At 31.2% G+C, this 16,648-nt stretch overlaps 2 protein-coding genes across 2 annotated transcripts in view; one reads left to right on the top strand and one right to left on the bottom strand.

The window, feature by feature from the left end:
* LOC134685603 (meiosis 1 arrest protein-like) overlaps nucleotides 1–12,564 on the bottom strand; it is a 43,037-nt gene extending 30,473 nt beyond the window's left edge. The window contains exons 1-7 of the mRNA XM_063545507.1: nucleotides 12,445–12,564; nucleotides 11,194–11,316; nucleotides 10,185–10,348; nucleotides 7,681–7,860; nucleotides 6,981–7,097; nucleotides 5,191–5,341; nucleotides 2,392–2,487 (exon numbers count right to left, since the gene is read on the bottom strand). Coding sequence (XP_063401577.1) covers nucleotides 2,392–2,487; nucleotides 5,191–5,341; nucleotides 6,981–7,097; nucleotides 7,681–7,860; nucleotides 10,185–10,348; nucleotides 11,194–11,251 — 766 coding nt within the window. The 5' untranslated portion in view covers nucleotides 11,252–11,316; nucleotides 12,445–12,564. The remainder of the gene's footprint in view (nucleotides 1–2,391; nucleotides 2,488–5,190; nucleotides 5,342–6,980; nucleotides 7,098–7,680; nucleotides 7,861–10,184; nucleotides 10,349–11,193; nucleotides 11,317–12,444) is intronic.
* Nucleotides 12,565–12,787: 223 nt separating this feature from the next.
* Nucleotides 12,788–16,648, top strand: part of LOC134685602 (RNA cytidine acetyltransferase-like) — a 43,496-nt gene continuing 39,635 nt past the window's right edge. The window contains exon 1 of the mRNA XM_063545506.1: nucleotides 12,788–12,933. The gene's annotated coding sequence lies outside the window, so the exon portion shown is untranslated. The remainder of the gene's footprint in view (nucleotides 12,934–16,648) is intronic.

Below are 16,648 nucleotides of genomic sequence, written 5' to 3'. Positions count from 1 at the left end.
AGCACTTTACTATATTCAGTACACCTAACTCCTTTAAAGGCTACCATATTTTTTTCCCTGTATGGTAGTAAGTGGTCCAAATTTATGCCTATTGAGACTAAAACTAAATGCAAGTTTTCCATTGAAAAGTGAAAAAACTGGCCGTCAGACCATATTGTCTTTCAAAAAATTTAAATGCAAGAGTCCTTTTGCAATTAGACTTCTTGTATCATAACACCTTAGCATAGAAAAGAGCAAAAAGTAACACATTTTCACTTCTGATAGCTTCTGTGTGCATTTTTATATGTCAATATGGACTACCGCCTAAATTGACTCTAAATAATTCTCAGTACTACATGGCCCAAGACCATTTTATACCCATGTAGTATACTTTTTGTAACTTTTCTATACATTTAAAGTACATTTAATATATATGAAAGAATAATTTAAGCTTAAGAAACTTCAAAAACTTCAAATTGCCTAAGAAAAATGCATATTTATATAAGGCTTCCCTGAAATGGAAAATCTTTATTTTCAGGCATAGGCTCATATAAATTTGACTTTGGAATAATTATAATACATCTGATAAATAAAATGAGTGTGCAGATGCTTTTAATACTTAATATATAATATTCAAGAGCATTTAAAAATGAAATTCTTGCAAAATTTCAAATTTTTAGGCCAAAATCTTGACAATTGAAGTTTTTTAATTTATACGTCAAAAATAATCATCCAAATGTCAATACTAAAATGACCCCAGTTTCTCCTATATATGACATATGGCCATGAAACTTGGCTAACTATCTCATTATTGTCTCAGCTTAGGTTATGCAAAGTTTTATAAAGATTGGTCAAGTCTTTCTGTCCTATTAGGTCCAAGGACACAGTTATCGTCCTTTGGTTTTCGTTGTCTACGAATATAGTCCCTAGTGTAAACAGTGTATAACTTGCATGTTTTATTTGATACACTTTCCCAATTAAGTTCTTGCTATTAAATGCATGAAATATTAAGTAGGGGTATGTTATTACATGTCAAAAAAAATTTGGTGCTGAATCTTTATGTTAAGTAGTGAATTGGTCCAGTTCTAAAAGGTCAAATTTTATCACGTCTGAAGCTGTCAAACTGAATTTTACACCCCCTTAACACAGAATTGTCAATATTTTGAGTTAGAGCTGGTAGAAGTTTCTATAATTTTGATATTATTTGTCTCACTGGTAGTACACTACACTGTAAAAATCTTTTTGAGAAAGAGCAGGTGCGATTTTTTTAATTTGAATTTATTGTCTAAAAGAAATGCACTACGAAATAACTGTGTTCTCGGGCCTTATAGCTTGCTGGTTGGTCTTGATCAAAGCTCTATGTAAAAGGCCGTACTTTGACCTATGTTTGTTATTATCAGGTTGGGACCAACCCTCCCTCAGACAAGGGCCATGAAGGGGTCATTTTACCATGTTTACTGTTGTAGAAAAGAAAATAGAAATACTAAGGATTTGTACAGTGCTACTATACAAAACCTTTAACAAATTAGAATTTTTTACTCAAAAAGAGTAGAAATACATTATATTTTAAACAACTTTTCTAAAAGAGGGGTGGGTCCACTTATTTTGAATAATATTAAACTGTTAAAATAAATGTGTTAACATGGTTAAAGTCCAGGAATATTACAAAATTCTTGGACATGTTTTGACCTTTTAATACCAAATAGTATAGTTCTTTGGGAAAATATAAGCCCTTTTGTATTTAAAGTGTTTTTACCTAAAAAATATATTATAAATTATTTTGACCCCTCATAAAAGGGATATTCATATCATTAAGGGGTTCTGAACCTGATTATGACTTTGATGGAAAATTGTCTCATTGTCAGTCACACATACATAGACCTGATTTAATAATTCAATCATTTCTTGTTGAACAGGGAAAACATACTTCATAAATTAAAGAAATGTCAAGGTACAAGTTATAAATCAAGTTTTAATATAGTCAAAACCTACTATTTTATGTTTACAAAAAAAAATTAAAATCGCTCGCCTTTACTTTCTAAGCTTCGCCTCAAAAATTTGCAAATTAAATATTTTTTTATTAAAATTTTCAAATCGCTCGCTCGCCCCAATTTTTGTAGTCCAAAAATCTGTAGAACAAGAAATTAAATTGGTGTGGCCTTAGTTTTCTCGTTTGAATTGTTTTCCATTGTCTTATCGGGGCCTTCTATAGCTGACTATGCGGTATTGGCTTTGCTCATTGTAGAATGCCATACTGTGACCTATAGTTGTTAATGTCTGTGTCATTTTGGTCTTTTGTGGATAGTTGTCTCATTGGCAATCATACACATCTTCTTTTTTATAAAATAGAGAATAGTCTAAACAACCCTTAAAATCATCCATTTTTAAGTGTCTATTTGATATAAAACTCACTAGTTACTGATGCAGGAAGTATAATATGTAAATGTTCACTCTCTGTACTGCTATCTAATAACCAACTGTTGAAAAAATTCTGTAAACTTAAGGCATCTGAAACACACAAAACTAATGGTTGCAGATATTATGTTAAAATGAATATATGACTGTATTATATGAATATGTAGCTGTGTGTTATTTGAAGAAGACAATCAGAATAAACAAGATGGGTTAAGGGCATACGATACAGTTTTGATCCCATAACTACAGTTTGATGAAAATTTCCATATAGGCTGATTAAATCAAATATGTAATAAAAAATATACCTTCATGTGCTACTTTTTTGAGTTAAATGAGGTCGAAATATATATATTTGCTCAAAATTTCGGATTTGTGGCCGTATTATTTTCTTTCGAAAAGAAAGACATAACTTTTTTGTTTTAAAAGATAAACACAAATTGATTTTTGTCAAATAATTTGTAATTTCTGTATTTTTTAAGTATCCTAAAAATTTATGCTTTTTTATTTAGAAATAACTCATATTTATCAAATGGTCATGAATTGCGAAAAAAACATCATTTTTTGCTGTATATTTATCAAAATTGAAAAAATTGCACTTTTTACAGTTTTATAAAATTTCGTCCACAAAATCTCCCTGCAAAATGAAACAAAATGTTGTTTTAAAAAATAGGGGTCCATGCACTCGTTTTCAATTTAAATCTGTTTGAATGATAAAAATAAAAATCAGTCAAAAAAAGCATCTTTTTTCAGATATGTCGCAGTTTGACATCGCAAAAATAACATTTTACGTTAGCAACGTCATAACCTCAACTGTAACTGTATTGCATGCCCTTATGGACTACATGTATATAACAAAATTGTAAAAAATTAAGACTTCAAGTTGCATAAAAGGCTGAACAAATTTCTAAATGTGTTACAATATAATTTTGACAAAAGGCAATTTTCCCTGATTGCATGAATATATAATTCTGGCAACTTTAAATTATTCTATATCTATTCTATTCAGAACAACTTTTTTTGAAATTCATTTATTTTATGTAAATTCAACCAATCAACAGTATTTTTTTCCATGGATAAAAATAAAACATATAAAAGAAATGAATAATTTTAATTCTGAAACAATTTCAAACCTGTATAACAAATATTAACAATGTGAAACATTAAAATAACTATCAATTTAACCTCTCATACCCCTAATGGCCATGTTATAAAGGGGTTGTGAAATGTCCAATAAAAATGATTATATCCCTCTTCAATATTATTGTTCTCAAAATATTTTCATGTAGAAATGATTATATTATAGAGAAAGTTATGAGTAAAATTAAACATATCTTTCAGAAGAGGGGAGATAATACAGATTAAACTTAAAATTCTAATGATATGGTTGTATTGAAATAGATTTGCCAAGTTTGAAAATCGCTATGTGTTTTTTAGTGTGAGACCAGAATATTTAACGGTTAAAATTTTTGCAGCATTTATGTGTGCACTGATATTCTTGAAATAGTCTCATACTTCTTCTTTTTCTTTTGGTATGCCGATAATGAGCTAATAAGCATTGATTTCTTCTATTAGCATAATTCTTGAACTTATTAATTACTGAAACAACTTAAAAATGGCGAAAAATGGTGAAAAATTAAAAGATATAAAATGAAGACCCCCCTCTCCCACCAAAGACCATCTTATCTTGCATCATGACTCAAGCAACTTAAACCTTAATTTTCTTAAGTTAGAAGAAAGAAGACAGATCTTTAGTTATTCTATCAGTAATGAGATTATGAATAAAATTTGAGTTATCTTTTAATACTGTCATAATACTAGGTATTAGTTGCACATTGTTATTGTATGATAAATTGATTAAAATTGAAATACAGACTGACCAATTTTATTTACAAATTAATTAATCTTGAGGATCATTATGACCCATTAGATAAGTAGATTACCTGTAACAGCATTATTTCAAAAACTTCAAAATGGGTAACATACAATTTTGTGAAAATCAGGAGTTTGATTATTTTACAATACTACTGTTGGGATTCAGGTAGAGGCCTGACAATTTGGATGATACTAACAAAATAGTGATAGTTGGCACATGGCAGGTCTTGGAATAAAAAGAATCAGTGCATCAAAACATGTTGTATGTATTTAGTACAAATCTGTTTTCAAATCAAGTTAGTAAAAATATTAGCAGCTATCAGTAGTAAATATACAAATACTAAGGCTTATACTAATATTTCAAACCAAACTTGGAATTTAAAATACTTTACAAATATTAGAAGTCACCCACAAGAATATACTGTAAAGTAACTTATTAATATCATTACTTGATAATACTCAGATAGAATATAACATATTTGCAATCATTTATACTTTTTAAGTTGGAAAAGGGGGGGGGATCTTTTTTTAAAAACTCAATAATAATTGTTTGGAAATATTTGTTGATAATCAGCATTTTAAGTTTTATGTGGTAGAAGAGTTCAAATTCCTATTTAGGATCCTAAATGAAGTCAGGAGCCTCTGGCCTTAAAGCCCTTTGTAAGTCTTGTATAATTTTTTATTTTACTTCATTTATATGGTTTTGAGTTAGGAATGATGTCCATTTTCACTGAACTAGTACAAATTTTTATATAGGGACCAGCAGCTGACGCCAGTTTTTGGGTGCAGGATTTTCTTGCTGTGGTGAAGATCCATTGTTGGCCTTTGCCTGTTTTCTGCTCTTCGACTTCGGTTGAGTTATTGTATCTTTAACACATTCCCCATTTCCATTCTCAATTATATAATACCTAACAATGACTTTACCTGGATCAAGATTAAGAACCTCCACCAGTCCCCCTGATAGACTACTGTTATTGGATATATTGGATACAAGGCTGTTTTGACTTCCAACAATGTCTGATTCTTCATTTGTTGGATAGTCTATTCCGACATTAAATACCACAACTTGTATTCTCTAAAAATAATTAACATGAATATCAAACCCTCTTAAAAAATTAAGATTTCTTGTAAAGTATTTTTTTTTAAATATTCTTATTAATCTTAATGAAGCATTACTTGATTTAATGATCTTGCAAATTATTACTTGGTCGGGTACAACATCCATCAGCTTGACAAGTCATTTTACCACTGATTATTGGACATGTCATACCGGGTACTAGGACTTTGTGGTAATTAGATATCCGTGGTCACTAGTTTTCAAGATGGCTTCTTGCCAAGAATTTTGAGTCAATTTTAAAAATCTTATAACTCACTTATCTAGACGCATAAAGCTTTAATATTTTAGGAAACACATCAACTATAAGAGGAAAACAACAAAACAACAGAAACACTGAAGTGAACAAAAATCAAACGACAATGCAACACATACACAGAAACGAACTATAAGATAACAACTGCCATTTTCCTGACTTTTTTCCTGGTTGGTTGAACCTAGTTTTGTGGTTAGTCAAAACTCACACTTGTATGGCAATGTTAAATACAACACTTAAATGACAATATTACATGACAGGAATACAGTACAAATACAAAAAATATTATCAATCTAAAAGTGACAATCCAAATTTACTATTCATAGAAGGAAAATACTTCAACAGACAAAAACAGATGAGTAAACAGTAAGTTTGGGCATGATACATGATTGTGCTTTCATTCACTGTTTGTTCTATAAATTCTACTACTAAGTTCAGCCACTGATTTGAATGTGTTAGACTCAATTTCTATACCATCACTTTAAGTTCAATAAGGGTGGTATAAATATTGATTTTTTTTATCAGTAAATTAAAAGCAAACTAAATATTACTAGTATGTTATATACATATATACATTATTATAATCTACAATCTGTCGATACCTGTAACTGGCATTGCACAAGGTCATGATTTTCTCTGACTGTTTATGACTTCTTTACACTAAATCCATTGGATGTCGGATGTGTGAATTGATAGTTTAGTCTAAGGTGCATGATTTTTCTATTAGTTGTTAGTATTTGAACTAGCTGTCAGATAACTGCGAGTACTTTCAGATCTGTTCTTAGTGTCTTTTTGTTGTCGGATGTACAAGTACCCGGCCACGTCAACTTGTATATTTGTCCATCTATAGAGTTAAGCCTTATTCAACTGATTTTTATAGTTCGTTCTTATGTTGTCCTGTTATACCACTGTCCCAGGTTAGGGGAGGGTTGGAATCCTGCTAACATGTTTAACAGTTGTCTCATTGGCAATCATACCACATCTTCTTTTTAATATTCAACTAGTTTTAGACATTTTTGTTACAGCATTGTTTCATATTATTTAACTGGGACCTATGTTTTTGTTGCCTCTTATGAAAATTAAGAGTAAAGTGGTTTCTCTGGTAGATCTCGTTTATATTGTGAGCAACATGATAGGTATCCCTTTTGAAGCTAGAAATTACTCAACCTTTTAGAGCACCTGAATTCAAACTCAGTTTGCAGGTTGATATTGATCATTGTTTATTTGGTGGAATGGTATTTTGTTTTTTAATATTTTGATTTAGAAATGATGATGCCTCTCCTTTTTCTATATTGATTTTCACAGTCCCCTTGATATCTTCATATTCTATTGACAGATATATACCTTTACATTTTCCAGATTCATTAACATAATAGCTTCATCAATCTGCTTTTGAACTTTGTGTCCTTGCTGACATGTCATCAAGATAACTTCTAACTGATTACATAGACCGCCTGTTTGCTGAAAAATATTCCACAAATAAATTTAAATCAAACACATTTTCAAAACAATCCCATCAACGTTATTTACCTAGAACCAAAATTTAGCTTAGCTACTACTGTGTAAATTTAAATTTTCACGATATTGATGAAGAGTTCACTTAAAAGCACTAAGAACTTGTTCTATGACACCTTTAAAACAAAATAATTTAACCAAAGACCAATCTAACTATGCAATCTTTCACTGTCAATATTTCATTGTTATCTCCCTTACATAAATTCATAATTATTTTTGCAAGTGAAAAGTTTCATAAAACAAACTTAACGCTTATATGTGCACCTCAAATGTTGAGGACTGGATGTTGAGTGACCTCTAAATGTCTTTTGATTATTAGGCTTTCGGGTTGCAACAAGTTATTTCAATTTAAGGAAAAAAAGATTTTTTTTCAGCTGATGATGATCTCTAAATGAAAATTGAAAAAAAACATGAAATCTAACAAAATAACAAAATTTTAAATTTTTCTTATCTACAACCCAAGCAAAAAATAAAGCACTAATTGTATTAATAATTTTAAATGGTAAAATAAAGCAATATATTTACTTACAGGGACCATGGTTTTCATCTGTCTGTGAAAATGAGCACATGCTTCTTGTATGCCCTGTACTATACAACCTCTACCCTCTATCTGACTTTGACCTTTGTCCTGGATACCATCATAAAGGTCAGAGATAGATGTTTGTATTCTGCTGTAGTTATTCTTAACATGTGACAAAGGAAGATGTAACTGCAATATATTTAAATATTTTTAACTGTTGACTATTTATACCAGTATATATACTGCAGCTGTGCTATTTGAGCAGTCAAATTGCATTGACTGTATATTTATATGTGATATACAGTCACTGACTGTATATCACCTTGTTTATGACGTTGACAATGCTTTTCCGTACAGTTTTATTTATGATGTCAATAAAACATACAGGTTGGCGGCAATTTTACGTTGTCCACTCACAATTAAAGAATGACGGTTTTTATCCTAAATACTTCAATTTGAACAGTTATAAGAATTGCAGTATATAAAGAATAACCATACACTGTCTCGAAATATCAATCTTTTATTTGTACTCGGCTCGAAACAGGTAGAAATGCTCGGCAAAGCCTCGCTTTCTACCTGTTTCTAGGCCTTGTACAAATAACATTGATATTTCGAGAAAATGTATGGTTATTCTATATATATCTAAATACTATATATATGTTAGACTCAGATTGACGTTCGGCCTCTAATCAACACCCGTTCCTCAAATCGGCGTCCATTTCTCAAATCCACATCCGAATCTGACGTCACATTCTCAAATCAATGTCCAATATTTTGACCCTTTACAGTGAATTTATCAATATTCGTTGGATACCAATTTTCGTGGAATTTCGTGGATGAAGGGGAACCACGAATTACAAATTTTTCAAAGGTAGATCATATGAAGACTTTTCCCAACAGCAGGAAATAAGATATCCACGGAAATGCAATTTTTCCTAAATCCACGAAAATTGGTACCCACGAAAATTAATGAATCCACAGTATTCCACGTCCAATGTGACGTCAAGTATTGCCAAAACTACGTCTGATTGATTTTAGTCATCTTTAATGGATGTTCAATATCAATAAATAATAAATTACGGAACTTAATAATTATTTACACTTACACATGTTCATATTTTGAAAGGTTCAAATATTAATACATACTTTCCCTATATTTTTTTTTCATCATGAAAATTGGTATCTTGCATATTAAAAGTTTATCTTGATAAAAGTTAATCGAATCGATCTACATAGCAGTGTGTCATTCCTATTCATGTTAATAAATGACATGTAAATGTATGCAGGACTGTTGATACTAAGTATAGAAAGTCCCTGGTGTATGTCAAGTAGAAAGCAATCTAACGACAAAGAAAACCAAACAATATCTAGAGGGTATTATTCAATCTACAACAATTAACAAAATAAAGAAGTACAGCCAATTGTTGTTGGTGGGTTTTTTAGTATTATAATTCGGACTCTGTAAGATATTTTTCAACAAATTTCTGAGTTTAAGACCTGGAGCGAAACATATACGCCAGAAATTGGCATTATGTTTTATGTAACGTGCACAACTGTTCTAGGTTAAGTGCTTACACACATGTTTACACCGACATATTCCCTATGGGCCTGTAATAATACAGTGGTTTTCTATGGTTTATGTCTGTCATATTTGTTTTTGCAGAAATGTTTTTTATAAACAAGACTGTTAATTTTCTAATTTGTGTTTTAAATCGTAATTTGTTTTTTGAATAGATCCTATTTATCACACATAACATGTTTAAAGGTCTATAGGTTTTAGCTGCGGTTGGTTATGGTCAATTTTGTATTCTGTGTCTAAAACGAGCGTTGATTAGAGAAGCTTAAAATTGGAGGTTGATTAGAGAAGCCAAAAAAAATAGACGTCGATTAGATAGGCATAGAATTGTCCGTCTATTTGGAAGGATATTATATTCTGACGTAAGATTTGGACGTCGATTTGATGAACGAACGTCAATTAGAGACAAGATGTCGTTCTGAGTCTTTCATATATATATTGGAACTTTTCTGTTTTGTCCATTTTTGTTATATACAAACTTTTGTGATATGCAAATTTTTTTTAATTTCTGTGTCATTTAGGTCTCTTGTGGAGAATTGTCTCATTGGCAATCATATCGCATCTTCTTTTTATTTTAAGCAAAACACTAATATTTCACTGTACATTTACTACCTTTTAAACATCATAGACCTTCCTAGTTCATTATTTCAGGCAATCTTTCTAAAACAGAAAGTCAATGAAATATTGTTTTCTTCAAAATCCTTACAAAAATATGCTGATAAAATATAAACATATTGTTACAAGAATCCCTCTGGCACATTTGACTTGAGATGCTTTTGACCGTTTTATGTGTTGCTCTTTAGGTTTTGAGAAACCTCTTCAAAAATCTGAGCAATATGCAAAAATTTAAACAATGAAACAAAAAACCGTAATAAAAACAACTAAAATAGATGTACTCTAAAACTAAAAAAAAACTCAGTATGAATATTTACCCTACCTCTGGATACGATCCCAGAGACATGAGACTGAAAAATGGCATCCTTGATGGTCCACCAATGTTTGTAGCAACAGAGAAGACATTCTCTAAGGTCTGACATAAATCATTGACCACTTCTCTAAATGTAAATAGGGGAAAGGATGTGTCAACCAACAACATTCTGGCTGAAAAATAAATTATATTGTACTATTATTTGTGGGGTACCAATTTTGGGGATTTTCTTAGGTTGCATTATCCAAAAATTTAAGAGTCCAACGAAATACAACAATTGTTGTTCAAATCCACACATGGAAAGATCCCCATGTATACTACAGGTTTGACTTGCTACATGGTTACAGGCATATAGTATAAAGAATACATTTAGAATATTAGCAAAAATACTATGAAATATATATACAACTTCAGACAGGATTTAACCAATTTCATCTTTAAAAAAAAACCAAAAGGATGAAAAAAGCCATCTCAAAATACCTACATTGTATCTTAAAAATAAAAAAAATACCAAAATAAATAATCATGAACATGATGAACTACCAGAGCCATATTTTGTGGGTGGCCTATAGGGAAAATTTTGGTTAGTTATATAGGGAATCACTGAAGGGTGATGTAAACAGGCCCCCTCTTAGTAAGTTAGTCTTAGGCAGTAAGCAATTATGAAAATTTCTGGATCAGCCACCGACTAGGTCATGACATTAAAAATTTGCAACATTGAACATAACCCTACTCACATCAGATCTGTTAAAGGATAAAAAAACTCATGCTTAGAAGCTATCACATCTGTGCCACATTTGGCTACACAATAAAGGCCAAATAGCATGAATAGAAGTCATAGAGGCAAGAAAATATCATATGATATTAAAGTCTATAACAATTGAAACAAGAGATCATTGCACTATTAGAACAATTATTAATAATAATTATCATTGATTAAAAGCATTATAATCTAATTGGTGGAAATGCAGGTGTCTTCGTGTCAAATAAATAATCTGCATTTGTAAAACCTACTTACCAGGTTGTTTACCAAGCAGCATCCTTGTACCTTCCATCTTTTTCCTGTTTCCTGCCATATTAGCAGATGATATTTAAGTGACTAGATAATACAATATCACAACTGTATTGTATTTACAGCCATCTACAAAATATAATAAATAATAAAAGTTCTCTTTAATATATGGATCAAAGTAATCCCAAAATTATATAAGAATAGAAAAATATGGTAGGATTGACAATCAGTTAACTGTCCATCAAAGACAAGGGAAAATTATCTTTTAGCCCTCAAAAAGTTGCCATTCAATGGTTTCTTCTTGATAAATGAGGTGTTTAACATCCAGTTGCAAACATTACATGCATATTGGGACTAAGACATGGTTTCTCACCTTGAAAAATAAAAAAAATAATATTTCTTGTAAATAGATGAAACTTTGAATATGTATTTATTTGAACATGACAATGTCTTTTTAATTAATTTCATTAAATAACTTTTTATGAAAAAGGTAATTTTAATATCCCTAGACAAATGCTAGATGATATGAAATAATTTACAGATTGTGAATGTAAGTTGTTACTTGAAAGATGGGTATTAATATTAATTAAGACTATATATCTAAAAATTTTGTCTTCAACTTTTCTTCAGTGTAAGTATAAAATTAGGAATATGTACATTGATTGATGTTTGCTAAATGTCCAGTGGCAAAAATTTAATGAATAAGAATTTGTAAATGAAATACATTAATATTAAGTGTACACAAGTAACATGTAAATAGATACATCTACTAATACTTACTCTGTAGGAAGGAACGCAATACAATTTCATTTTTAATAATTCCTTGATATGAAAAAACATTACATGATTATAGCATTTCTTTGTTCACATTGCATATGACGTCATTACTTAAAGAACGTCACAATTAAAATCCCTAACATCAGAACCAAAATCGGAAACGTTACGGTATTTCCGTTTTGAAATTAAGATATATGTTTGAATTAAAAAAAAATCATACTGACTTCGTCCCCTTTCACAGGTAATGCCTGCCTCATATTATATACTTTATGATAATGGCTTTTTAATGCTCAAATTTCCTAATTAAATTTCATATTATTATAACTGTAAAAATTTAGGGAATGTCACAGAGATAGATGTACAGAGCCTGTCAGAGAGCTCCAATGTTAAGATTAAAATCGGGGATTTAGACTGCATGCATGCTTCTCAAAACCTGGGCTAAGGATAACTGACTAGCATTAGGCACCAACAATGATTTACGTTGCAGAAATAATGTTTTTGGTATCAACTCAATCTTTACTTGGCTAGTATTTTACTAAATGAAGGGGTAGCTCTCTATTTTTGTTTTGCAGACGAAAAATTACAAACAGGAAGTTCATTAAACTAATATTTGAGAAATGCTTACTGAAACGATCAAGATATTCCGGATTATTTTTTTTGAAATTGTAATGCTATTGCATCGCACGACGAATTACGCCATAGCTATTTGAGTAATAAAATATATTTATGCAAAATACTCTTCAAGCCGCAACATTTTGGTGAATGGCATATTCAGTGATATTGTGTTGAGAACATTCAATTTGTCGTATCCGATATGTTTCGCCTCCATCTCCGTTATCGGTTTATTACCGGAAGCACGTGCTGAAAAGCAAAACACAACTGTTTACTTCGTTTTTTGTGAACATATAGATTGTGTGTGACAAGTGGGACAGTATCTCATTGTAAAACATATTTTATATGCAAAACAATGTAAGTTATTCATACAAACCAGGTTTAAAACAAAAACGCTTATAATATTTCTAGTCATTCAGACTGACACAGAAGCAGACTATAAACAGTGTGAGTTTTGCTGATTTTTGAAGGCCATACCCTAGTGTGTAGACTAAATCCACTACTTGAGTTTTAGAAAGATTCTAATTTAGTATGTAACTGGAGATCATAAATTTCTTTACAAAATTGCCCATCTTCACCAGCATCTGAACCCAGGACGGTATGGCCTTTAAAAAATGACACTGGCTACGGTTACATGGAAATGTAACAATAATAAAAATATTATTGTTACATTGGAGACTAATTGCCGGAATGCAAAGTTGGGTAAGGAACCGATTAATTACGAATGTAACAATAATTATTGAGACTACGGTAACATTGCGTTATTGTTACATGTGTAACAGATTAGTGTTATGTCTTCCCAGGTTCTCTAATAAACTGACGATTATTAAAGTCTATATATGTTTTATTACGTTCTTTTTACATGTATTTTGTATAGTTCACATTTACAAGACATTTCAATAAGATAAATACTTAAAATACGATGGTCAAGTTTACGGTTAAGTCCTTACCTGGTTAGTAAGATATATATTGTTTAGATAAAAATGTAGAATGTAATAAAGACTAAAGTCAACTGTTTACTGGCGTTCAAATCCCAAAAGTGCACTCCCCTAAACCCTAGAGCTTACGTATTTCTATCCCCAAAATGACGTCATAGGCCCGGCCGGGCTACCGGGACACCGGAAGTGGCCCGGCGGGGGAAAACGAAATGGCCGGAACTACTAGAGTTGTTAATAAAACGGAGATAGAATTAAGAAAAAGAAAGTTAACCAAACCCCTGAAATGTTTAAAGACCAACAGTAAACTGACTACCGTCACACTCCCTCCCTCTTAAGACCTAATGTGCCAAAACACATTAGTCCAAAGTGGCAAGAATATAACCTAAAATATATAATTTAAAAACAATTTTTAAATTTACACAAGTGATTAACAATATGTATAATGTTACTAGTTTGTAAGTATTGTTCAAAGACTATCTGAAATAAAGTTATTGTTAGCACAATATGCAATTAAAATTCAGCCTACTGGGACCTTTAAAATTTAATATAGATCAACAAGTAATAAAATATTCAATAACAACAACAATAACATATATTTATATAACAATGTTCAACCTGAAATACAAATGAAATAAATTAAGTTATTTAAATAAAATTATGCATCAATAAATATAATAGATATAGAGTAACATCACAATATAAAATATAAAGTTTCAACGTTTATATAATTATTGTTTGGCAATGTCTCTGAATAGTTCTTCTCTCCATTTATTTTCGGCTATCTGTCTCCTGAGTTCTCGGTTTTCTGCTTCAAGCTTCCTTCTATTGTCTCTGTCTTGTTGCCTGCTTCCTGATTCCTTTATATCCTCCAACTTGTGCTTCGCTGACTCACGCAACCGTCCAATAGAATCCATAGAGTTGCACAGCCATCTTAGAAGGGATTCAACTTCTGGGCGGGTCTCTGGTATTAGTGGCAGTATTAACGGAGGCAGATCTGTTATTAATGTTTGAGTTTCACTGCTTGTGGTTTTACAACCAGATTGGTTGTTTTTCTCTGTTGTCAAGTTTTTACTCTGAATTGTTGATGTACAACCAGAGTGGTTGTGTGCAGGATGCCCAGAATAGGCATTTTCTGTTTCCAGCTGGCTGAATTTTAATTGCATATTGTGCTAACAATAACTTTATTTCAGATAGTCTTTGAACAATACTTACAAACTAGTAACATTATACATATTGTTAATCACTTGTGTAAATTTAAAAATTAAAACTGACGATTATTAAAGTCTATATATGTTTTATTACGTTCTTTTTACATGTATTTTGTATAGTTCACATTTACAAGACATTTCAATAAGATAAATACTTAAAATACGATGGTCAAGTTTACGGTTAAGTCCTTACCTGGTTAGTAAGATATATATTGTTTAGATAAAAATGTAGAATGTAATAAAGACTAAAGTCAACTGTTTACTGGCGTTCAAATCCCAAAAGTGCACTCCCCTAAACCCTAGAGCTTACGTATTTCTATCCCCAAAATGACGTCATAGGCCCGGCCGGGCTACCGGGACACCGGAAGTGGCCCGGCGGGGGAAAACGAAATGGCCGGAACTACTAGAGTTGTTAATAAAACGGAGATAGAATTAAGAAAAAGAAAGTTAACCAAACCCCTGAAATGTTTAAAGACCAACAGTAAACTGACTACCGTCACACATGAAAAACAGCAATATACGCTGGATTTATTAAATTTAAATCTTCTATAGTTTTGTTGCCTAATTCTTTCATTTACATGTACAAAATCATCAGGTGAATACTTGTAATAATGACAAATAATAAATATTATTATTCAACAAATTGTGTTTGAATATTTTTACGTATTAATGGTTTTGATGTTCTTTTCGATACTGTCCCAAATCAGGAGCCTCTGGCCTTTGTAAGTCTTGTATGATTTTTAATTTTAGTTTCTTGTGTATAATTCGGAGTTTAGCATAGCGTCCATTATCACTGAACTGGTATACATATTTGTTAAATCTTGATTTTCATTCTTCTTGTTGCTTGGTCCGAAAAAATATTTCAATGGCAATGCGTGTAAAGATGTTTCTTGACATAATACAAATTTGAAAATTAGCTGTTAAAGTGGAGAAATCAGCCTTATAAAATATCCCTATATTTGTGTCCGCCATATTGGGATGATCGTAACTGCAGCTACGATCATCACGTTGACACCGGTGTTAAGGGGCTTGCTGAAGGACGTCTCCGGGTGCGACTGTTGTATGCTCTATAGTTGTTGCCGATTCCCCATTTCCATTCTCGATTTTACTTCAGATAAGTAGTGTCAAAGGCGAAAATTAAAATTCAATGGTTTGTTGTTGGGAACCGAGTCGGGCTGAGAAAAACGTCCTTTTCTCAGTATTAAACTGCACACCTACTCTCATTACTATCATTTTACTTTGAACAAAGGATGAAGAGATTCCTATTACCAATTTAGTTTTAGGTGAAACATTTAAAACTTTGGATTGGTTTGAAGCGAAACTGATTTAATAACAAGACACACATTTCATACAACTATACAAACGCAGTTCGGAAAAAAATATATATCAAAATCAAAGTTTGCTAACTGTGAAATTCTGTATACATGTATTCATGGAGGACGTAATTTCGTTTCAAAATCAGAATCGAGCCTAAACCAAAGGTAACTTTTCCCCCTTTTTTTTAAATCCATATACCTATATACAAATACTGTTTGGAGAGGTGATGTGTCGGACTTTAAAATGCACCAAAAACCACTTAGTGGATATGTAGAAACTGTCATTGTAAACAAAAATAAATGAAGAAATTGTATGTAATAATTGTATGTATTGTAAATATAAAATAAATATTTTCAACTTTTATTATTTAGTACATATAATAATAGTCCCATCGTACATTACCGTTTTTTTCATGTAACAATAACGCAATGTAACCGTAGCCTCAATAATTATTGTTACACTCGTAATTAATCTGTTCCTTACCCAACTTTGATTTCGGCAATTAGTCTCCAATGTAACAATAATATTTTTATTATTGTTACATTTCCATGTAACCGTAGCCAGTGCCTTAAAAAATAGCAAAACTCACACTGTTTAGTCTGCTTCTGT

The sequence above is a fragment of the Mytilus trossulus genome, chromosome 9, assembly GCF_036588685.1.
Source record: "Mytilus trossulus isolate FHL-02 chromosome 9, PNRI_Mtr1.1.1.hap1, whole genome shotgun sequence".
NCBI classification, from domain to species: domain Eukaryota; kingdom Metazoa; phylum Mollusca; class Bivalvia; order Mytilida; family Mytilidae; genus Mytilus; species Mytilus trossulus.
The sequence above is the reverse complement of the archived record's forward strand: the minus strand, read 5'-3'. Positions and strand labels throughout refer to the sequence as shown.